The following is a 24,459-nucleotide window of genomic DNA, read 5'->3' as shown; positions in this document are numbered from 1 at the left end:
GCATGGAAGGATAAATCTAATCATGGGAAACAGAAGATTGTCGCCTGTCACCAAGATTGGAGTTTATTCCTTAGTGCTTAGTAATGGATTAGGTTTTGATTAAAACAATTGTTGCTATTCACCAGATACGGCTAGAAACATCATTTCATTTCATGGTTTATATAGACAAGGTTTTAGATATTAATTTGATAATGAGAAGGGTTCTATTTATGCTTATCTGAATATTGTTTTATATTTTGAAGCATTGCCTTGTAATGGAATATATGAGACTGTGATGGTTGTAGATAACTTAGGAAATGATGTGTTGTGTGTCGATTCTTCCAATAGTATGGATAAAGCATGCTTGTGGCATTGTCGTCTTGGACATGTCAACAAGAAACGCATAGCCCAAATCCAAAAGGATGGAGTGTTGGAGTCATTCGATCTTAGGGATGATGATGTATGCGAGTCTTGTTTACTTGGAAAGCTTACCAAGTCACCCTTCACTAGCACTTGTGAGAGGGGTGATGGTTTATTGGATCTTATACACACCGGTGTGTGTGGGCCCTTTAGATCCACCACAAGGGATGCGAACCGCTTCTATGTGACTTTCACCGACGATTATCGCAGATATGGGTATATCTACTTAATCAAGCACAAGTCAGAAACATTTGAAAAGTTCAAATAGTTTAAACAAGAAGTGGAGAATCAGTTGGGTAGGAAAATCAAGATGCTTCAATCCGATCGAGGTGGAGAGTACCTAAGTCTTGAATTCTACAACTACCTCAAGGAATGCGGAATCGTTTCGCAATTGACGCCACCTAGGACACCGCAGTTGATTGGTGTAGCTGAGAGGCGTAATCGAACCTTGCTAGACATAGTTTGTTCCATGATGAGTCATGCTTCACTATCTATCTTATTCTGGGGGCATGCCTTAGAGACTGCCACCCATATCCTTAACTAAGTCGCTACGAAGAAGGTTGCCAAAACACCTCACGAGATGTGGACAAGGAATGTTCCCTGGTTATTACATATCAAGGTTTGGATTTGTCACACCCCCGAATCGTCAGAAAAACAATGGCGGAAACATCGGGGGGCGGGTGACGTCATGCGTAGTATCACAACAATCGTATCATAGCAATCAAAGTAAACACAACCATTACATTACAATATGAATATTTACATCTGTTTGGAAACATAGTTTATGTACATTGGTTTAAACAAAAGATAAAGACGAGACTCTAAAAATGCTCAATATTCTCCAAAAGCTGGCAAGGTACCTGTCTATCGTTGTTTTGAGAATACAAGCGGTTTTGAAAACGTATCAGCATAAAGCTGGTGAGTTCATAAGCATGTTTTTGTATTGAAAACTAGTCACCAATTTTGTATAAATGGTTTCTTTCCATTATACGTAAAATGTCATTTGTATCAAAGACCATTGTTATCAAATTCTGAAATATGTATGCATCTTTCCAAGAAATACCAATATTTTCTAACGTGTTTGTTGGTTTCTGTATGAAAAGTTTGTTCCATTTGCAAACCTTGGCTACCACCAGTATGTAATGTATGATCTATTTGAAAACCCTGGTTACCACCATTATGTAATGTAAGTTATGTTCGAAAACCCTGGCTACAACCAGTATGTAATGTATGATCTGCTTGAAAACCCTGGTTACTACCAGTATGTATAGTAGTTTTATTACTTAAAATAAAACCAAAGGTTTTACCCCTGGAGTACCCTCCAATAAGTAGATGTGTAGTTTTATTAATTAAGATAACACTATAGAAGAAAGAAATCCCGTAAACAAAGGTTACTTTATACTTATTGTGAGTTCATATAACCATGCTAATATGACTGATGACCTCCTTGATGTTTCTTCAGTCGTCGTACGGTTACAAAATTTGTCACCCCAGGCATGTCTGCCTAACTGTAGCTAACAATTCAGGTGTGGGATTGTCGGTCCCGAATAGATGTATTCACAAATTTCACGATCTTCCTCCAGGAGACTCTGGTTATACTAAAGGTGAGGATTTACTGGTACCCCGAGGGGCATAACGAAGATAAGTCTCACAATCCTGTATTAACTAGTTTACGTGTTGTTCGGTTGTTCTCGAGTTCGAAATCGTTCGTAACGGTTTAGAGTATAAATAATTATACACAAATTAATTATTTAATAAGATACTCTAGTTTTGTATTCGTAGTAATGGATAACTAAATCTGTCATAGTTTATATGTTTGACTTTGCATGAAGTTTGAATCTGTAAAACCGTTAATGAAATCCCAAACTATACCTATTATAGTTTGAATGGTTTTTTACGTTTATGTACTGTTTTGAAAACTAGGCAATTATGATTAGAAAACGTCCCTTATGCTCTGCATGTTACAAAAGGGATAAAGTATCTAAATGTTTGATAGAAAACCATTGTAATTGCATCAGTTTTTAAGTTATGAAAAACTTTATGTGTGGCTTGTATTCCCCCCCCCCCCCCTGAAAACATGAAAAACTCGAAAAAAGCGTAGGGGTGTGAACTCACCGTTTAACGTATGATTCGAGTGTACGATCGATATGAGTGCTGAGTGTCAACTGATGTTTCGTACGCAAGTGGACCCTATTAGCATATGGTAACACATATACGTATTAGATTAGGGTATTTCATGATTAAACATGACGGGAAACCACCCTTAGGCCTTGGAAATGCTTATACTAAGTGTTCTAGGTCCCACACTTAGTGATTTTTGCAAGTTTAAGGCCAAATATGAGCATTAAAGTGGGTGTAAGGCCATAAAGATGGGTGTAAGGCCGTATAGTGTGTGTGTGTGCGGATAGAGTGTACGGCCAAGATGTGTGTGCATCCGTATAGAGGGTGTGTGCGGCCAGAGTGTACGACCAGGATGTGTGTGCGGCCGTACATAGGGTGTGTGTGGCCGTACACCTTCAAGTGACGAAGAACACGAAGAACATGAAGAGTTTCAGGCTTAGATCAAGGTGTTTTACCTATATAACAAGCTAAATGATGGATTTCTTCACGTTTTTTAGGCCTTTGGAGTGTTCTTGGATGAAGATTTTAGAGAGAGAAAGTATAGAGAGTGTGTGGAGTGTAGCCAAAGGAAAGGAATGAATGAAGGGGTCACCCTCTATATATAGAGGTGAGTGTGCGGCTGGGGGATGGGTGTGCGGCCACACACCCATGTGTGCGACCGTACACACCTCTCAGGAGGGTGTATGGACCGGTTTTGTCCCTATACGACTTGTTGACTCATTCCTAATCTCATTCCCGGCTGTATTCGATCTTAGAACACTTAAACGTACCCTTAAACGACATTAAAAAGTAACGAAATCAATTTAACATTGATAAAGTTGACCAATCGTACAGACTGAAAGTTTCGGGTTGTCACATCATCCCCCGTTAGAGGGAACTTTGTCCCGAAATTCAAGAATAAAGATATAAATCATGGATTTGGAAAAAGATGGGGGTAATTCTGTCTCATTGAATCCTCGCGTTCCTAAGTGAATTTAGGTCCCCGCTTGGCATTCCAGCGAACCTTCACTATCGGGATGCGACTTTATTTCGTTCGTTTGACCTCCTGGTCCATGATTTCGATTGGTTCTTCCATGAAGTTTAGGTTCGTGTCAGATAGACATTTCTTGAGATTCGAAACGTGGAAGACAGGATGAATGTTGCTAAGTTCATGCGGTAAACGAAGTTTGTAGGCTACAAGACCAATCCTAGCAAGGATTTCGAATGGTCCTATGTACCTTGGATTTAGCTTCTCACGCTTTCCAAAGCGTATCATGCCTTTCCAGGGTGAGACCTTCAGCAAGACGCGGTCACCAACCTGGAATTCCAAGGGTTTTCGTCGTTTATCGGCATAGTTCTTTTGTCGATCTCGTGAAGCTTTTAGTCGTTCCCGGATTTGTATGATCTTTTCAGTGGTTTTGCAGATGATTTCTGGACCAGTGAGAGTGCTATCAGGGACTTTCCCCTTGGCTAGCTGCATGTCGCCCACCTCAGCCCAACACAGAGGGGATCTGCACCTGCGGCCATAGAGGGCTTCGAAAGGCGCCGCCTTGATATTGGTATGATAACTATTGTTGTAGAAGAATTCAACCAAGGGAAAATGAGTGTCCCACGATTTACCGAAGTCGATGACACATGCTCTCAACATGTCTTCCAAGGTCTGGATTGTGACATCCCCAATTTCACGGTCAGAAAAAATCAATTTGTTTATGCTTTGTTTTAAAATCAGAGTAATCTTTTAAAGAAAACAGTTGCGGAATTTGTTCCCAAAACAAAATATGATAAGAATTTATCAAAACATTTCTTTAAAGAAATGTATTTTCATTAAATAACAAAATATCGAGATGTCATGTTCCGATACAGACCAAAAGCATAAACAGTGTAAAATAGACCTTACAACAGTTATTTATAACTAGTGATCTATAATCCAAAATCTCTCGTCAAGTCCACCAATATATACTCTTGTGCCATTAACCGTAATGCAAAGAAAACTGAGTGGGCCAGGCTTGGGAGCGTGTGAGCATATAGGGTTTTCAACCCACAATAATATAATTATTATATTCAATTATCAAACAATTAACCCAACTACCCATCCCCATTATCTTCTTTATTTCTTAAGGTTTTACCCTAATAATCAACTATCCTTTATTCATTCGTTCCTAAGGATTTACCTAATGAGTTGGCACAAAGTCCATTGCTGTCAAAGTTTATCTATCATGTACTAAATCCATAGCTATCAAGCGCTAACTCCATAGTCACCAAGGTTCACTTAACAAGCGCTATCTTTATAGTCGCCAAGGTTTACTCAACATGCGCTATCACCATAGTTGCCAAGGTTTACTTTAACAGGCGCTAACTCCATAGTCACCAAGGTTCACTTAACATGCGCTAACACCATAGTCGCCAAGGTTTACTTTAACAGGCGCTAACTCCATAGTCACCAAGGTTCACTTAACATGCGCTAACTCCATAGTCGCCAAGGTTTACTTTAACAGGCGCTAACTCCATAGTCACCAAGGTTCACTTAACAGGATCAACGTCTAACAGTCACCAGGGTTTACTCATACCATCTCTCATCACACACCAACTATTCCATCTACCCATGTTCTACCCAACATATTTGTAGATATAAATTACATATATAGTCAAATCGTATACAAACCTGTATAAAACATTCATCCAACATCCATCTCAAATAACCAAACAATATATAAACACATAACACATATTTCATTGAGCTGACTGGATAACTCTTGCATTTCTGCTGGCACTAGGTGATATGGGGATTTAGCTACGGGGGTATGAAAGACCCCAACTTTCGTATTTTTTGAAAGACCCAAACTTTCATATTTCACATTATGATTACTCCAAAACATGTTATTTGCATATTCATAAAAGCAATATTTTACATTGATATAAAGGATTTACAAACTATTGGATACAAACCTTCTATTACAAAGTGTTATATATATTACATAACTACCCATGATATTGTAATTTATACAAACATAAAAAGTAGTACAAAAGTACTATTACAAACTATTCTACATCTTTCAATAGTATGTAAACATACTAGTTATTTATTACCTGCAATTGTTTAACATTGATGGGGTAAGCGGTGATGCTTAGTGAGTTCAAAAATAGATACAATATAATGTTATGCCATATATATATATATATATATATATATATATATATATATATATATACACTTCAATGTGGCAAAGCAAAGAGGAACAACAAGCTGTATGTGAGATCATGTGACAAGCGTTCATATCAATCAAAGACATTATTCAAAGATATTCTTTTCAATTCTTGATATACATCAATAAAGCTTTGGCCCAAATGGCATAGAAGACATGCAATTTCTGATTAACATCTTGTTAGATTTCAGGCTTATAGTCCTGTCTAACCATTTGCCAATGCCATAAAATAGAAGTCATTCTCTTACGGAGACATGCTCTACATGGCCAGAGGCTACGTACCAGTACTAATGTGAATCTAAGTCCTTTCACTGATCACATGGTCAAATGTATTACAATTGCTATAAACATAGCGAATAACACGAAAAAATAACTCAAAATGATAATACTGAAAAGCACATAGCACATATAACACATAACATACAATTGTTCCTATATATTGAACTCACCTTATGTTAACTGGGGGTTAAAATAGTAATTTGGACAGCACTTCGGCTTTAAATATGCCTTTCAATTTTCGGGCTTCTCGGGGGTCTCGGGATGTGTTTCGGGTGCTAAAATTGATTTCGGGGCTTCGAGGAAAGTTAATATGAAGAAAATATGGAAAGAGGGGTTAAAAGTGGCAAATTTTCAAAGTTAGTTGGAAGGGTTCGCAGGTCCTCTTTATATAGGGTCGAGGGTTCGAAAGTCTACGGCTGGGAGGAGTCCACGTCGCACCTGCGAAGTTCGGTCCGGAAGCAGCTCGGTGGCTCGGACGTGGCTTCTTCGTGCGAGCGTCGATGGCGAAGGCGAGGGACGTGGAGGGGCGAGGTTCGGACACCGCAGCGAGGCGCGTCGAAAGCTGATTGGCTCGCACTTCGGTCGAATCGGTAGGCAGCACGCGTCGGTCTCCGGAAGCAAGCAGGGAAGCAGCTCGGTCTGGGCTACGTCTCCGGTGACGCACCCGCTTCGTGCGAGGTGACGTGGCCGGTTACTATTCATGCAGAATTCTTCGATTTTCGGGCCCCAAACTTCTAAAATCCATAACTTTCGCATATGAGCTCCGTTTTTGACGTTCTTTATATGCACGCGTAGCTAAAATTACGCTCTACAACTTTCGTTTAGATTTCGTTAGCTAATTTTGATTTTAATTTTAATATTATTATTTTTAACAGACCGGGACAGGAAAATCCGTTAAAAAATCATAACTTCTTCATCCGACATCCGTTTTCGTCAGACTTTTTACCATTGTACTACATATGACGAGACCTTCGATTCTCGTTTAGGATGTATCGGTAAAATATCGCTCGATCTAAAATTCGAGTTTTTAGCTGTCTACTGGTAAGTTGAAACTTCGAAAAATCATAACTTCCTCGTACGAAGTCAGATTTTGGCGTTCTTTTTATCGAATTTCTCGGTTTAACGAATACTACGACTTTCATTTAGATTAATAAGGCTAAAAAGTAGTTTATCAAAAACTCACTTTTTACGTCATTCGGCGTCGTGCCGGTTTTGTCGCAGATCTTCGGTTGGTCATAACTTCTTCGTTATACCTCGAATTTTGACGAGGTTTTCGCCTACAATTTTCTAACGAGATTCTCTACAACATCAAATAATAAAATTTTTACTTATTTAAAATTTCATATTTTCTCTAAATTTCACTATTTAGCTTTTAATTGAAATCTTATAAGACTTCCAATATTTTCTGAGTCATTCTAAACATGGTTTTACTTCATTTCTGGTAAAAACCATCTGTTAGAACTCAACACTCAATTTTACATAATATTTCACAATTTTATTCATTATAAAACACGATTTTAAAACGTGTATGTTACAAATACCTCCTCCTTTTGAGGATTTCTCCCACGAAATTACATCGATTAAAATAAATGGGGATATTTTGCTTTTATCTCATTGTTATTCTCCCAAGTATAGTTTGGGCCACGATGGTGTTTCCACTTGACAAGCACCAATTCTACTTCTTTATTGTGTAGCTTAGTTGTTCTTTCATTCACGATTTCTTCAGGCTCTTCTACATATCTTAACTTATTATCCAATTCCTCTTCGAATAATGGAACTGTCTCATCATACATGCTCAAGCATTTGCGCAGATAACTTACATGAAACACATCATGAATACCCGCCAAATCTTCAGGCAATTCTAAGCGGTAAGCTTGCTTGCCAATTCTCTGGATGATTTTGAAAGGACCAACAAATCTAGGACTCAACTTTCCTTTCTTCCCAAATCGCATAAGGCCTTTCCATGGGGATACCTTCAGCATCACGAAATCACCCACTTGAAATTTTATAGGTCGTATTCTCTTTTCCGTATAGGACTTCTGTCGATCCTGGGCCGATTTCATTCTTTCTCGTACGATTTGAATCTTGTCGGTGGTGTCTTGAATCATTTCAGGGCCTCCAAGGATCTTCTGTCCTACATCACGCCAATATAACGGCGTACGACATTTGCGACCATATAATGCTTCATATGGTGGCATTTTGATTGAAGTGTGGCAACTGTTATTATACGAAAATTCGACAAGCGGTAAGTATTTATCCCAGTTACCACCGAACTCCAAAACACATGCACGAAGCATATCTTCTACTGTCTGGATTGTTCTCTCTGTCTGACCATCTGTATGAGGATGATAAGCGGTGCTGAGAGCAACTCGAGATCCCAATTCGCGTTGCATACTCGCCCAAAAGTGAGAAGTGAAGCGAGTATCGCGATCGGAAATGATCTTTAGTGGCATACCATGTCTTGCAACAATTTCATCCAAGTGTACTTGTGCGTATTTCTCCATTGGAGCCGTTTCATACATAGCGAAAAAATGTGCACTCTTAGTCAGACGGTCGACGATTACCCAAATGCTATCATTCTGTCTAGCAGTCTTTGGCAATTTGGTAATAAAATCCATGGACAGCTCTTCCCACTTCCATACAGGAACACTAAGGCTTTCTGGAGTTCCATAAGGTTTTTGGTGTTCTGTTTTGACTTGTAAGCATACTAAGCATTCTTGTACATATATTCCAATGTCTCTCTTTAATCCAGGCCACCAATAATCAACTCTTACATCATAGTACATTTTACTTGTACCATGATGTATTGATAGCTTAGACTTATGAGCTTCATCTAAAATATTCTGTCTTAATCCACCAATCTTTGGAATCCATAGCCGATTCTTAAATACTTTTAATCCTCGTGGATCATCAAGTAAAACATCGGCATAATGTACCATTCCTTCCTTCTTTACATTTTCTGGCTTTAAGGCTTCAACTTGCCACTTCTCTAGTTCATCAAGAATGGTGAACTTCACCGTAGTGTGAGTAATAGTATAACACATACTATTATGATAAACTTTCCTGCTAAGTGCATCTGCTACCACATTAGCCTTTCCAGGATGGTACAAGATTTCACAATCATAGTCTTTGATCAGCTCCATGGCTCGTTGTTGTCTCATATTCAGAGTTTGCTGACTGAATATATACTTGAGACTCTTGTGGTCAGTAAATAATTGGTATTTTGTACCAAAAAGGTAATGTCTCCAAAGTTTTAGGGCAAATACTACTGCAGCGAGTTCAAGATCATGCGTGGGATAATTCTTTTCATAATCTTTCAGTTGTCTTGAGGCATAGGCTATCACTTTACCACGCTACATCAACACACAACCGAGTCCCAATCTTGAAGCATCACTATATACGGAGAAATCATCATCACCTTCTGGGAGTGATAAGATGGGAGCATGAGTCAAAAGATCTTTTAGAGTTGATAAAGCTTTTTCTTGAGCTTCACCCCATTCGAACTTCACTTCCTTCCGTGTAAGACTTGTGAGAGGTACGACTATACGAGAAAAGTCTTTAATGAATCTCCGGTAATATCCCGTGAGACCTAAGAAACTTCGAATTTCGGAAGCATTACGGGGCACTTCCCAATTTTGAATGGCTTCGATTTTGATGGAATCTACAAATACACCGTTACTAGAAATAATATGGCCGAGAAATTGAACTTGACGGAGCCAAAATTCACATTTCGAGAATTTAGCATAGCGTTTCTCCTTTCGAAGAAGTTCTAAGATTTCACGAATATGAACGGCATGATCGGCTTCAGACTTGGAATAGATTAGAATATCGTCGATGAATACGATGACAGACTTATCGAGCATTGGGCGGCACACTCGATTCATCATATCCATGAATACAGCAAGATCATTTGTCAAACCGAATGGTATGACAAGGAATTCGAAATGCCCATAACGAGTATGGAAAGCAGTCTTCGATACATCTTGCTCTTGTACTTTCAACTGATGATAGCCAGATCTCAAATCAATTTTTGAGAAATAGCTAACACCCTGAAGTTGATCGAATAAATCATCGATGCGAGGTAGTGGGTACTTATTCTTGATAGTCACTTTATTCAGCTCAAGATAATCAATTCACATTCGCATCGATCCATCCTTCTTCATGACAAACAATAGTGGAGCACCCCAGGGAGAGGTACTCGGTCGAATAAAGCCTTTGTCAAGTAATTCTTGCAGTTGGATCATCATTTCTTTCATCTCGGCTGGTGCAAGACGATAAGGAGTCTTTACGATCGGAGCAGCACCGGGCACAAGGTCAATTCGGAATTCTACTTGTCTGTCAGGAGGAAGTCCAGGCAGATCATCGGGGAAAACATCGGGATATTCGTTAACAATGGGAATATCATTTACAGTTTTATTCTCCTTTCTTAAGATGTCAACTGTATAGGCCAGATAAATAGGACAACCTTTCGATATGAATTTACGAGCTTTGAGGAAAGAGATTATTTTTAAGATTCTTTGTTCACCGTAGACATGAATATGATTTTCCCCTTCAATAGGAATGTGTATCATCTTTTTGTAACACAAGAGTTCTGCATGGTTCTTTGACAACCAATCCATGCCGAGAATAATATCGAAATTAGGCAAGGAGATAGGGATTAGGTTAGCAAGAAAATTATAGCCTTCAATTTCTATGACATAATCCCTATAGATTTTATCAGCAAGTAATGATATACTTCCTGTAGTATCTACGTGAAATGGTTGCGCGAGTGCATAGCAAACAGTTTGAAAAGAATGCGCAAATTCATAAGATACGAAAGAATCTGAGGCACCAGAATCAAATAAGATGTGAGCAGGTCTAGAGTTGACAAGAAATGTACCCGTCACAAAATTTGGGTCCTCACGTGCTTCCTCTACGGTAATCTGGAATGCACGACCCTTAGCTTTTGGCACCTCCTCCTTTTTAGCTGGAATATTCTTCGGTTGTTGGACAGGGACTTGACTTCTCACTGGTTGTTGAACAGAAGCTTGACTTCCCGTCACTTGGCTGGTAAGAGTAGGGCAAAAACGCTTCTTGTGGCCAGTAATACCACATGCATAACAAGTCACATCCTTCCTTGGGCAAGCTGGCTTGATATGACATGTTTCTCCACACCCATAACAGATAATGGATTCCTTGTCTATTTTGCATTGATCCAGATGATTCCTTCCACAAACGCGACATGACGGTGATTGAATAGAAAAAGATTGTAACCTACCACGGACATGAAAAGCACTATGAGATTGTGCTTGCTTGGTAGGATCAGTTCGAATAGATTGAGCTGGTGGAATAGTGGAAGCAGGATTAGTTCTTTCAGTACGTGGATGCTTTGGAATAGTAAGAGTGGCACCACGTATTTCTAAGTCATGCTCACGCCTTCGAGCATACTCAACGGCTTTATCGAATGACAAAACATCCCGGTTGACAACGAAATCATGGATTTCATGTCGTAGTCCCTCCATGAATAACTGAATTTTCTCGTCTTCAGTTGGAATATACTTCGTAGCAAACCTTGCTCTTTGATTAAATTGAGTTTCATACTCATTCACAGTCACTCCTCTTTGTTTAAGCTCGAGGAATTCCTTCTCCAATCTTCTCCTCATATCTAGAGGACAATACTTCTTTAGCACACGAGTCTTGAACAACTCCCAGGATAGGTTCTCCTGGTCACATCCATCGAGAGCTTCATATGTTGCTTCCCACCAGACTAAAGCTTCTCCAATGAGCATTGCAGAAGCATAAATAGCCTTGTCTTCATCATCCACATGAGAAAAACGAAATACATTCTCGGTCTTCTGAATCCAAGTTAGAACAATTATAGGATTAAGGACACCAGAATACTCCGTAGCACCACTACTCTTGAAATCTTTGAACGAGGGACGCTTCAACTTTCCGCTTGAAGATTCTCCAGTGACTTTCTCTTTTCCTTTATCATCATTCTTTTTGTGTTCTTCGAGAGTTTGTCGAATAACACCGGTAAGTTTACCTAGAATTCGCTCCTCATGAGGAGATACTGGAGTATTCACTTCCTCGGGTTGAGGATCTCCACCAACATCAGGGGTATGGCTACTTACTTGTTCAGCCATCGATCTGAAATACGGAGTAAGATAGTATTTTAGAATATTAGGGTTGACTATTACCTAATACTTTTACTTATATATTTCCTACGGTTTGTATCCCTATACTTACAGTGATTAAGTTCATATATTGAACTTCCTATAGTTTAAGTCTAAATAACAATCCGTGGAATTTAGTTCGCTTAAACTACTGATCTGATACCATGGTTGAAAGACCCCAACTTTCGTATTTTTTGAAAGACCCAAACTTTCATATTTCACATTATCATTACTCCAAAACATGCTATTTGCATATTCATAAAAGCAATATTTTACATTGATATAAAGGATTTACAAACTATTGGATACAAACCTTCTATAACAAAGTGTTATATATATTACATAACTACCCAGGATATTGTAATGTATACAAACATAAAAAGTAGTACAAAAGTACTATTACAAACTATTCTACATCTTTCAATAGTATGTAAACATACTAGTTATTTATTACCTGCAATTGTTAAACATTGATGGGGTAAGCAGTCACGCTTAGTGAGTTCAAAAATAGATACAATATAATGTTATGCCATATATATATATATATATATATATATATATATATATATATATATATATATATATACACTTCAATGTGGCAAAGCAAAGAGGAACAACAAGATGTATGTGAGATCATGTGACAAGCGTTCATATCAATCAAAGACATTATTCAAAGATATTTTTTTCAATTCTTGATATACATCAATAAAGCTTTGGCCCAAATGGCATAGAAGACATGCAATTTATGATTAACATCTTGTTAGATTTCAGGCTTATAGTCCTGTCTAACCATTTACCGATGCCATAGAATAGAAGTCATTCTCTTACGGATACATGCTCTACATGGCCAGAGGCTACGTACCAGTACCAATGTGAATCTAAGTCCTTTCACTGATCACATGGTCAAAGGTATTACAATTGCTATAAACATAGCGAATAACACGAGAAAATAACTCAAAATGATAATACTGAAAAGCACATAGCACATATAACACATAACATACAATTGTTCCTATATATTGAACTCACCTTATGTTAACCAGGGATTAAAATAGTAATTTGGACAACACTTCGGCTTTAAATATGCCTTTCAATGTTGAAAACCGGGAGCTTGATTGAAAACCGGGTTCTACGAAGGTAGGGCCTCAAAACCGAAAAGATAAAATTTTTGGGCTTCCCGGGGGTCTCGGGACGTGTTTCGGGTGCTAAAATTGATTTCGGGGCTTCGAGGAAAGTTAATATGAAGAAAATATGGAAAGAGGGGCTAAAAGTGGCAAATTTTCAAAGTTAGTCGGAAGGGTTCATAGGTCCTCTTTATATAGGGTCGAGGGTTCGGAAGGCTGCGGCTGGGAGGAGTCTACGTCGCACCTGCGAAGTTCGGTCCGGAAGCAGCTCGGTGGATCGGACGTGGCTTCTTCGTGCAAGCGTCGATGGCGAAGGCGAGGGACGTGGAGGGGCGAGGTTCGGACACCGCAGCGAGGCCCGTCGGAAGCTGATTCGCTCGCACTTCGGTCGAATAGGTAGGCAACACGCGTCGGTCTCCGGAAGCAAGCAGCGAAGCAGCTCGGTCTGGGCTACGTCTCCGGTGACGCACCTGCTTCGTGCGAGGTGACATGACCGGTTACTATTCATGCGGAATTCTTCGATTTTCGGGCCCCAAACTTCTAAAATTCATAACTTTCGCATACGAGCTCCGTTTTTGACGTTCTTTATATGCACGCGTAGCTAAAATTACGCTCTACAACTTTCGTTTAGATTTTGTCAGCTACTTTTGATTTTAATTTTAATATTATTATTTTTAACAGACCGGGACAGGAAAATCCGTTAAAAATTCATAACTTCTTCATCCGACATCCGTTTTCGTCAGACTTTTTACCGTTGTACTACATATGACGAGACCTTCAATTCTCGTTTAGGATGTATCGGTAAAATATCGCTCGATCTAAAATTCGAGTTTTTAGCTGTCTACTGCTAAGTTGAAACTTCGAAAAATCATAACTTCCTCATACGAAGTCAGATTTTGGCGTTTTTTTTTATCGAATTTCTCGGTTTAACGAATACTATGAATTTCATTTAGATTACTAAGGCTAAAAATTAGTTTATCAAAAACTCACTTTTTACGTCATTCGGCGTCGTGCCGGTTTTGTCGCGGATCTTCGGTTGGTCATAACTTCTTCGTTATAACTCGAATTTTGACGAGGTTTTCGCCTACAATTTTCTAACGAGATTCTATACAACATAAAATAATAAAATTTTACTTATTTAAAATTTCATATTTTCGCTAAATTTCACTATTTGGCTTTTAATTGGAATCTTATAAGACTTCCAATATTTTCTGAGTGATTCTAAACATGGTTTTACTTCATTTCTAGTAATAACCATCTGTTAGAACTCAACACTCAATTTTACATAATATTTCACAATTTTATTCATTACAAAACACGATTTTAAAACGTGTATGTTACAGGGTAGCTTCGGGGATGAAGTCGATGCGAAACTCGACTTGGCGCTCAGGAGGGATTTCCGGAAGCTCTTCAGGAAAGACATCAGGAAAATTGCAGACTTCGGGGATGCTCTTGAGGTCTTTAACTTCCTTCTTCTCATTAACAACATGGGCTAGGAATGCATGACACTCCTTTCGCAGAAGTTTTTGGGCTTTTATGCATGAAATATGTGAAGGTTTGAGCTGAGTTTATCACCATATATCATAAGGGTTTCTCCATATGGAAGATTGAGGCGGATGGCTTTTTCATAACAAAGGATATCAACAAGATTGGGGCTTAACCAATCCATGCTAATGATGACATCGAAGCTTTTTATGGAAACTGTCATAAGGTCGATGGGAAAGGAATGATCATTTAGGTTAAGGGTATAGCCGATGAATATGTCGTTGGTGCTCTCGTTCTCACCGTTAGCCATCTCGATGGTAAATGTTTCGGTTAAAGGTTGAGGGTTATGTTTGAGGAGATGTTTAAATGCATGACTAATAAAGCTTCTCTCCGCACCAGAATCGAAAAGAAAGCATGCATAAGAGTTGTCGAGGAGGAATGTACCCGTTACGATGGTAGGGTCAACTATTGCCTCTTCTTGCCCCATCATTAGAACTCTCCCGGTGTTGTCAGTTGTTGCTGCCTTAGGGCAGTTTCTTTTGTAGTGCCCGACCTCGCCACATCCATAACAGGCCTAACCGACACCTGCTCCAGACGCCTGATTGTTTGGTTGGGATGGTGTTTTGCAACTTCGAGCAGTGTGACCCTTCTTGCCATAGTTGTTGCAGAGCACTTCATGACATGGGCCGGGAATACAGTGATGATAACTACACTTGCTGCACCAAGGAAGAGTACCAGTATATCCGTTGGTAGGTGCTTGAGTTGCACGAGCAGCAATGGGAGTAGTGGCAGCATGAACTGTTACAGTATGTTGTTTCTTGGAAGCCTCCTACAAAAACTGGCCCTTTTGTTGCTTCCAAAACTCTCTTTTCTCGCCACTTCCTTTTGCTGGTTCGGGAGCGGCTGTTACTTTATCCAGATCAACCCCGTGATGTATGAAGGTCTGCGCCAGGCATTTGGCGCTGTCAAAAGTGATTGGCCTGGCAGCCAAGACATTCCCTTGAGTTGGGGGCATCAATCTCCAAATGTATCTCTCTATGTTCTTGCTTTCCGGGGTGACCATTCCCGAGCAAAGAAGTGCTAGGTCTTCAAACCTAGAAGTGTAGGCTGCAATGTCAGAATCCTTTATTTTCAAGTTCCATAGCTTGTGCTCCAGTTTTTGCATTTTGCTCAGTGGGCAGTACTCAACAAGCATGAGCCCCTTCAAGCTCTCCCAACCCATAACATTTTCTACTGGCAGGGTTAGGGATTTGACTCGACTATTCCACCAGGTCAATGCTCTGTTGGTAAAAGTGCAAGCGGCGAATTTCACCTTGTTGGCTTCGGGACAGGAATAGATTTCGAAGATAGAATCGATCGTTTCGAACCATCGAGTCAAAGCAATAACACCTCTAGTGCCATCGAAGGATGTAGGTTTTGCATTCATGAAGTCTTTGTAGGAGCATTCCTTCTGATTCCCTTAACCTCCTTCATGATTTTGGGAATGATTACCACTCCCGGAACCATCAAAACCACCAGGATTTATCTATGACAAAGCAGCAGTCACAACAGCAGTAACGACTGCTTGGAACATAGCGGGATTGAACTGAGGAGGTGGTGGTGGTGTTGGATCCTTTGAGGAATTGTTGTTCTTTTTGTTGGGTCTTTTCTTTGGGGCCATCTTGTTCTATATCAGGAAGAATAAGATGATAAGTTCCTTTGACTTTAGAACCAAGAGATATGAAACAAGGTATATATCTATATGATAGGTAAAGTTTTCTAGTAAGCGATAAACAAGAATGAGTTACTAAAACCAGTAAACTATCGCTAAGAATGAGTAGCAACACTTGGAATGAATTTCTACGATGTATTCGGCTTTGACTAAAATACTCCTATAGTATTTTATGATGAATGTTTTGTTCTATCGATTTCTTGTGGTAGGAATACTTGGTAAGTTTCAGGTCTGCTGCAACACCGCAATCACTCCCAAGCACATGTTGGTCATGTCTCGAATGAATATAGTTAATCATGCTATATTGACCCTAGACATGGTTACATAACTGCCCAGGTTTAACCGCAATATCCAACATCCAATTACTTTTGTTTTGTTCTACTTATGATTCTGTCTTTGGTATGTAGGTATACTTATATACTTCTTGTGAAAATACTTATATTTTAAAAGCATAATTTTAGTTCAGAGCACTTCGGCCCCTTAGTGTTTATAGTTGTATACCATGTAAGGTTCGGTATACTTAGTTCACTATAAACAATAGCTCTGATACTAATTTGTCACACCCGCCCCCGGACGTTTCCGCCGTTGTTTTTCTGACGGTTCGGGGGTGTGACAGGATTAAATAGTTTAGAAACGTGTAATAGATAAATGTAATTGACATTTGATGATTAAATAGATGTGTATTATTTATTAGTAAAGTTACTGTCTTATGTTAATTGTTTACCTATTGTTTCATTTTTCATGTTTTGACTTCCTAAATAAAAAATTTATTCAAATGGTTCACAATCGTTCATATGTTGGAAGTAGGTATGAGTGAAGACTGTCATGAATTGGTGTGTAGATTGTCTAAAGGGTATTAGACATAGCAAAGGTTTGCTACAACGTTCATGAGTGCTTATGAACAAGTTTTGAGCATTGGAATAAACCCACGCTTGTTGGAATCACTTCATGGAATTTTATCATGAGTGATCGCAAGAGGATAATAGCATATGGTCTTAAAACCTAGATATATGGTTTATTGTTTACTAATTGGTTATGCATTGATAATGCGAAAATGCATCAGTAACTTGATGTTATAAAACGTGTTGTTATGTATGATTTGATTAGTGAATGGTAAATGCATATAAGTCGAAGTTTATCTGTTCCTTTTATCCTAAGAGGGTAAAAGCGATATCAGGGCCCCTCGATGATTTGGTTTGACTTATGTGTCGGGCCCGGTCAGGACTGAATTAATGTATTCAATTAAGTTCTATGTCAAATGAATTTGAGATCGAGAAACAAACTACTGGACAATAAGTATGACTATGTTCCATGTGATTGTCCGCACGATATCTAGAACATAGGATAATACGATCCGTTATCTAAAGGACATGTTGCTGATAAGATCAGAGTTCGACAGTGTCTTTGAGAGCTACGATTGCTAATCGGATTCTACTTGCATTTATGGTTACTAGACTTATCCAAGTGGGAGACTGTTGGATTGGTGTCTAAGCCCGTAACCGTATTTGGTAAGTACTTGACTCGGTTGTGCATGGTCCTTTTGGGTTGCCTTCACTAAAGCAACTTGACTGAAGAAATAATAAAGAAAGAGGTTATTATGGTTTATTAATATATTATAACAAGAATATATTAAATGAGAAATCATATTTGTATAATTAAAATTGGTCAATAATTAATTAAGAATTAATTTTATGATCAAAAGAAGTTAATGGAACTAGGGGGACTAAACTGTAATTATGTGATAGTTACAAAGTAGGGCAAAGGATACCCTATATGATAGGGTGGACGAATTAAAATGGATAAAGCCTTAGAATTCGTCGATGATAAGGTTTCTAGGGTTATCATTAGGACTGCTTGGCGGGCAAGTAATCAGATAAGGATAAGGACTCAAATACTAATTCCTACACCTATATAAAGACCCCTTGGCATAGGAAAATCGGCCACTTGATCCTAGAAGTTCCTAGAGTCGATTTTCTACCTCTCTCTATCTCTCTCTCCCTCACACTCTCTCTCTCTCTCTCTCTCTCTCTATTGCTTCTTCAATTGCTCTTGGTATTTTTTGAGCCATTAAATGTACTACACCTGCAGTACTTGCTTTCAAAGACAAAAAGATTCAAGATACAAGTTGTTATTACAACATAACAACAAGAGGTATGTGTTCCAATCTCCTTTATGATTTTCGAAATTACCTAGGAGCATGTTAGGTTTCTTTTGTGTTCATAATGTTGTGTAACTAATAGTGAAAACATAGATCTGTATCTAGGGTTGCATGCACACATATGATTGTTTGTATAAAACCCATCACTAAATGCATTAACGACTGGTCCACGTACTCTTTTATGTGATAATATCAGTGTTGTTTTTATGAGCCAAAATCCGATTTCTCATAAATATGCAAAACATATTGATATTGACTATCACTTCATTTGTGAGTTGGTTTTAGTTGGGAAACTTCATACCAAATTTGTTCCTACCAAGTTGTAAGTGGCATATATAATAACCAAACCGCTTCCTCAACCAACATTTGAGTTATTTTGAGATTGTTTAGGTATAAGACCGCCACTTGTTCGCTTAGGGGGGTGGGGGTGGGGGGGATTAGCGATTATAGATAGTTTGGTATACATTTTATATTAGTTTAACGTATATTATGTATTATTGTACTTCCTTATTTACCCTCCCCACATACTATATATATATATATATATATATATATATATATATATATATATATATATATATATATATATATATATTTATGACTGTGTTTAATGTACAGCAAGATCCTTCAACCATATAATTTCTTTATTGTTTCCTAAGAAATGGTATTGGGGAAATACATCTTCATGGGAGATTGAGGGTTGACCACTTTGTAAACGAATAACAAAAAGAATAAGGGGTCATACCAACTAAAGTAGTGATTTACCGAATTGTGTATATCAGTAAACGTAATGTACAAAAAATCACTTGTTGTGAGCACAAGTGATACTACGTTGAGGATGATAAAGTCATTGATATGACAACTAGGAGTTTATTCTTTATAAAGAGGGCTACAAAAATCACATAAACAGAGCCATAACGAGCTTTGATTGGTTGCAAGGAACAGAGAGTGAAAGTTTGAACCCAAGTAGGTGAGAACCAACCATTAAGGCAAAAGTGCGAAAGACAACTCAAGTTTGAATTTAACGTCAAGATCCAGAAGAGTTTTAGCACAATAAGTTAAGATGTAAAATTATTAGCTTTAGGTTTTGATATGTAAATGATAAAATGGATGTTTTGGTTGGAAGGTATGATATTTATATCATGAAGGAACTTGAGACCTTTACTTATGCATATGTATAAATGGAATGATATTACCTTAGATCTTATCATCAAGCATTCCATGATGATGTAAAACCACGATATATCACAAGTCAAAATTAACCAAGTGATAAAATTATGTTTTTCTAGGCATTTTATACATGGAGAATTGGTCTATAAAGAATATTTTCGTAGACTCATTATCATGAATAAGTAAAAGTTTTGATTTATGATTATCCTTTGATTATCTTAAAAAAAACTTATGTTAGTGATAATGTGAAAACTGTTGCAGTCCAACAAAGTTGAAACTTGAAAAGGACACACAATAGTAAAATTCATGTACTTTGTCATATTTGTATACGAAGAATAGTTGTGTGAGGAAATCGATGTAAAAAGGTCGCTTATATGAAACATTAATCAATAGTGTTAGTGATTATGCAAGTAGGTCGAGAGGTTGTTAAGTGTCAAAAAAGAATCTAGAATAGTGTGTTTTAAGTAAGTCAATTTAGTACTATGGGTGCTCTGTATAGAAACAATCCTTACTTTGGGATCGAAATGAGACTTAAGGAATCACTACTCAGAGGTGTTTAATTATATCAATATAATTAAAATTTCCTATTTATATATTAAAATATCAAGATGTAATGGAAGTCGCAAAAATAAAAACTACATAACAAAAAAGTGAGCAAAAGATTTTCTAGCATCGATTTTGTGTTTGTGTGACTTTTATGTACAATACTAGAGTGTGCCAATATGTTTATTTCATTCGTACATTTCTCTAATGTCACTACATATGAAATGGCGTTTTAAATTATATAGTCTTCGTGTATGAAACAAATCTTTAACTTTCTCAACATCCATTCAAGCACAAGGCTTTAAGGGAGGAGGGAATCGTTCCCACTGAATCCACCGAAACCACTGAACCTACTGCCACATCAGCTTTTCTTTTTGATTTTTCTTCATCTTTTCGAACCCACAACACACGGAAATCCTATCTTTTTCAACCCACTTAATTAAAAATATATATACAAAATAATCAAGGTAAAATCTTAATTAGCAATAGAGTTACCACCGGTACCACTCCCTGTTCGACGGGTTGTTTAATTGATTTCACAAACCCACTTTATCCTCTCTCTCTACTTTCTCTCTCTATTTTTCTCTTGTATCATATGTTTTAAGACTTGTACATTAATTGTTTAGTATTTTTCTTAATTGAGTGGGTTAGGTGAGTTGAAAAAGATAGGATTTCCGTGTGTTGTGGATTCAGAAAGATGAAGAAAAATCAAAGAGAAAAATTGATGTGGCAGTGGGTTCAGTGGGAACGACTTCCTCATCCCTAATAATCAATATTCTATTTAAAGAGACTCCTTTTTGCATGCATGTCATCTCAAAACGAAGCTATCACGTAGAAGTACATAAACTCATAAACCATTTCTGAATTAGAGTTAGAACTCAACTTCGTTTTCGGGTCCAAAGTGGGCACACAACTCATTTCTCCAACAATATAAACATATCAATAGGGAAATGGACGAGATTGTCTGAGAATTATAACAAAAACGAATTTCAAAGTTAGATTATAAATTTGTTAATTGTTCTAATACACTTTGCGAATTAATGAACCCCTTATTCATGGATCATCTACCGAGTTCATTTTTATAAACAAAAAATTGCTTCATTAATTTACAAAATTACGAAGTTTGTAATTATTTTGTTGATAAATAGTTAGAAATATTGTCTTGTAGCTATATGTAAGTTCCAAATTGCTCATTTTAGTAGTTTTATCCGAAAATATATATATAATCAACCAATAAAACATGTGATTAGTAAGGTGAAATAAAATCAAGTTTTGAGTTTGTATCACACTACCTATGGAGCTCGAGCTTGGCTCAATAGTCGATATCATTGAGGTGCTGTTTGTTTTTTGGAAAAAACCTCTTCAAACCTCTTACTGCTGCGCGGCGCAGCACACGCGCAACACTTTTCATCTCGCAGTTGTTTGTTTTTTAGAAGTCTTCTGAGTAAAAAACCTCTGCGCGTGCTCTGTTTGGCGCAGCACTTGTACTGCCTCTTCAAACCTCTTCTTCTTCTTTTTTTCTTTTTTTATTGCTGAAATTTTGATTATATGTTATTAAAATTTTATTTCACATTTTTTTTCCTTTTTTTTCGTTTATTCTTATTGAATTTATTTTTAATTTTTTTTTATATTCAATAATGATAATTTCTTGATGAAATATCATTATTTTTTACTGAAAATATCTTTATTTTTTGTTGAAATATCATTCTTTTTTACTGAAATATCATTCTTTTTTACTGAAATATCATTAATTTTTACCGAAATGTTATACATTATTAAATTTTACGTATTAAAAAGCTATTTTCGGTTTATAAAATTAGTTTATTTTGATTTTTTTATATCTGCAGCAGTATGCAGATGTTAAAAAAACAAACACGCTTCTTATTATAGTCTGCAGCCGTTTGGTCCACCTCTTCTACTGCAGAGGGTTGCAGAGATGGTCCGCAGACTTCATGAATTTTTGCTTCAGGCAACTGAGTCATTTCATTTGTAACATGTAGCAATTGTCCAAGGTACCTCTAAATTCTAATCAGCTTTGGTAAGTATAATCAACGGCTTTGCAGGCATGCGTGCTTACGTGTTACAATCTTATTAAAACGAACTTCTTTACAAAAGTAGGCGCGAAGCACCAGAACACAAATACCCAATCCCTAAATATCATCATCTTCTTCCACTCTTATCCAGTGAGCCATGTCTCTCCTCCAACTTCGGTTCCCTCTCTCCCAGTTCAAATCCCTCAATCTTTCAACCCCTTTCATCCATGGCAACTCCGTCGTTTCCACCAAACCCTCCTCCTCCACCTCCAACCACCACCACCAGCGCCACGCTTATCTCCCCCCAATTCGCGCCATGAGATCTCTCCAGGGCCGCGTAATCTGCACTACCAATGATAAGACAGTGAATGTTGAAGTGACTCGTCTCGCGCCTCACCCGAAGTACAAGCGCAGAGTCAGGAAGAAGAAGAAGTTCCAAGCTCATGACCCTGAAAATCAATTCCAAATTGGGGATTTGGTTCAGCTTGAAAAGTGTAAACCTATTAGTAAGAAGAAAACTTTTCTCGCTATTCCGGTTCCCAAGAGGACAGCCAAGCAGCCGAAAGAGGTCGCGCCACAGGACCTTGGAATCCCGTTGGAATCTGATTCTTCTTCGCAAGTTTAGAGTGAGAAGGTTTGTTGATTTTTGTTTATCATTGTATTGTTTACGATTCGACTACTGGAAATTAAGTTGGTTCAATGTTGGTTGGATTTCCTATGAGGGTTTGTGCTATTTTGTTTAATTGTGATGTAAACTCACCTATGTCTGATCAAATGAACACCTTTTCGAGGCGTTCGGTTCCAATTTAATAAATTCAATAGTTCATGATAGAAACGAAGACATTGTGTTTGATCAATTGCCCCTTAGACACGAGGTATAATGATTCAATCCAGCATTGTTTTTATTCCTTCCGGAAGGAAGTTATTTTGAGCTTTAGTTAGGCCAATATTTAAAGTTAGAATTTGATGATTATTTAATTAAGTTGTGAATAATCGAAATCAAAAGTTTCTTGGTTGATTATCTTGGCCAATATCAGTATTGCAAGTTGCAACCAATCAAATGATTCGAATCGTTCCACATACGAACCAAGATTGTGTGGTTAAAAAGTTTGTGAATTTACTTTTGATTCAACAAATCCACAGACCACATGTACAGTATCCGTTTAAACGCTTGATGGAAAGCCTCGCGTTGCAGACTTCAAAAACCCGAGTAGTTTCAAAACAGGAAGTAAAAAAAAAAAAAAAAAAAAAAAAAAAAAACAGAACAAATCTAACCACAAAAACAAAAGGTGAATCACAAAATAGCCCGAAAATGGAACTATTGAATCATGGGTTACTCCCTTTATCGGAATTGCTGGACAACATGCCCTGGTGGGCACCTCGTGCCGCCTAAGGCGCCACCCTCCCCGCAACTCACACCCGTCATGGAATCGTCTCCACACTCTCTCTTCGCTTTTCCATCTTTTGTGAGCTGACTCTTTCCTCTACATTGTACATTGTGTTGCATTTACTTGTGCATTGCTATTGAAATGTGAAAGATACATATAACATGGTTTGAAAGAGGGTGTTAAAATGAGTAGGGGAATGATCTGGTGTTGACTTGACATAAAATGATAAAAATTGAATGAAGAGTATAAAACAATCTAAAGGTTTGTGACATAAAATGGTAAAAGTTGAATGAAGAGTATAAAACAATTTAAAGGTTCACTACAAGAATTATCCCATATTTGTTAGATAAGATGATAGGTTATTGGGTCTCATGAGGCATTGACCCTCTCCTGGCTGCAAGCTTCAATCTACATATTCATTAGGATGTGACATACCTTAGCAAGCGCGACCAAAAGGGGTTTGTGCTTTTTTTTTGGTATGTTTAGAGTATTTGACTACTGATCGGACTATTGGGCATTGCCTTTAGATGGTCTTGCTAACAACACCGCTATGATATTTGGTTGCGAGTGGCACATATGTATTAGGGATATTGTAACGAGATTCAATAGGTATTGTATGTTTATATTTTAAAAACAAACAATTATCGGGGTTTTGAAATAGATGTTAAAAACAAATAACTTGAATTAATACAAAACCTCCTATCTAAATAA

General features: G+C 37.7%; 1 protein-coding gene across 1 annotated transcript; it reads left to right on the top strand.

Annotated features, from left to right (window-relative positions):
- Window positions 1-22,486: 22,486 nt before the first annotated feature.
- On the top strand, window positions 22,487-23,195 carry RPS17 (ribosomal protein S17). The gene has a single exon (XM_078994053.1). It carries the CDS (start codon window positions 22,518-22,520, stop codon window positions 22,983-22,985), a length of 468 nt encoding a protein of 155 aa, XP_078850179.1. The 5' UTR covers window positions 22,487-22,517; the 3' UTR covers window positions 22,986-23,195.
- The last annotated feature ends 1,264 nt before the right edge of the window (window positions 23,196-24,459 follow it).

This window comes from Lactuca saligna, chromosome 5 (genome assembly GCF_052625555.1).
Source record: "Lactuca saligna cultivar CGN05327 chromosome 5, ASM5262555v1, whole genome shotgun sequence".
Classification (NCBI taxonomy): Eukaryota; Viridiplantae; Streptophyta; class Magnoliopsida; order Asterales; family Asteraceae; genus Lactuca; species Lactuca saligna.
The sequence above is the reverse complement of the archived record's forward strand: the minus strand, read 5'-3'. Positions and strand labels throughout refer to the sequence as shown.

Excerpts from the sequence above, each read along its gene's own strand:
- RPS17 (XM_078994053.1), top strand. The coding sequence starts at position 22,518 with ATGTCTCTCCTCCAACTTCGGTTCCCTCTCTCCCAGTTCAAATCCCTC.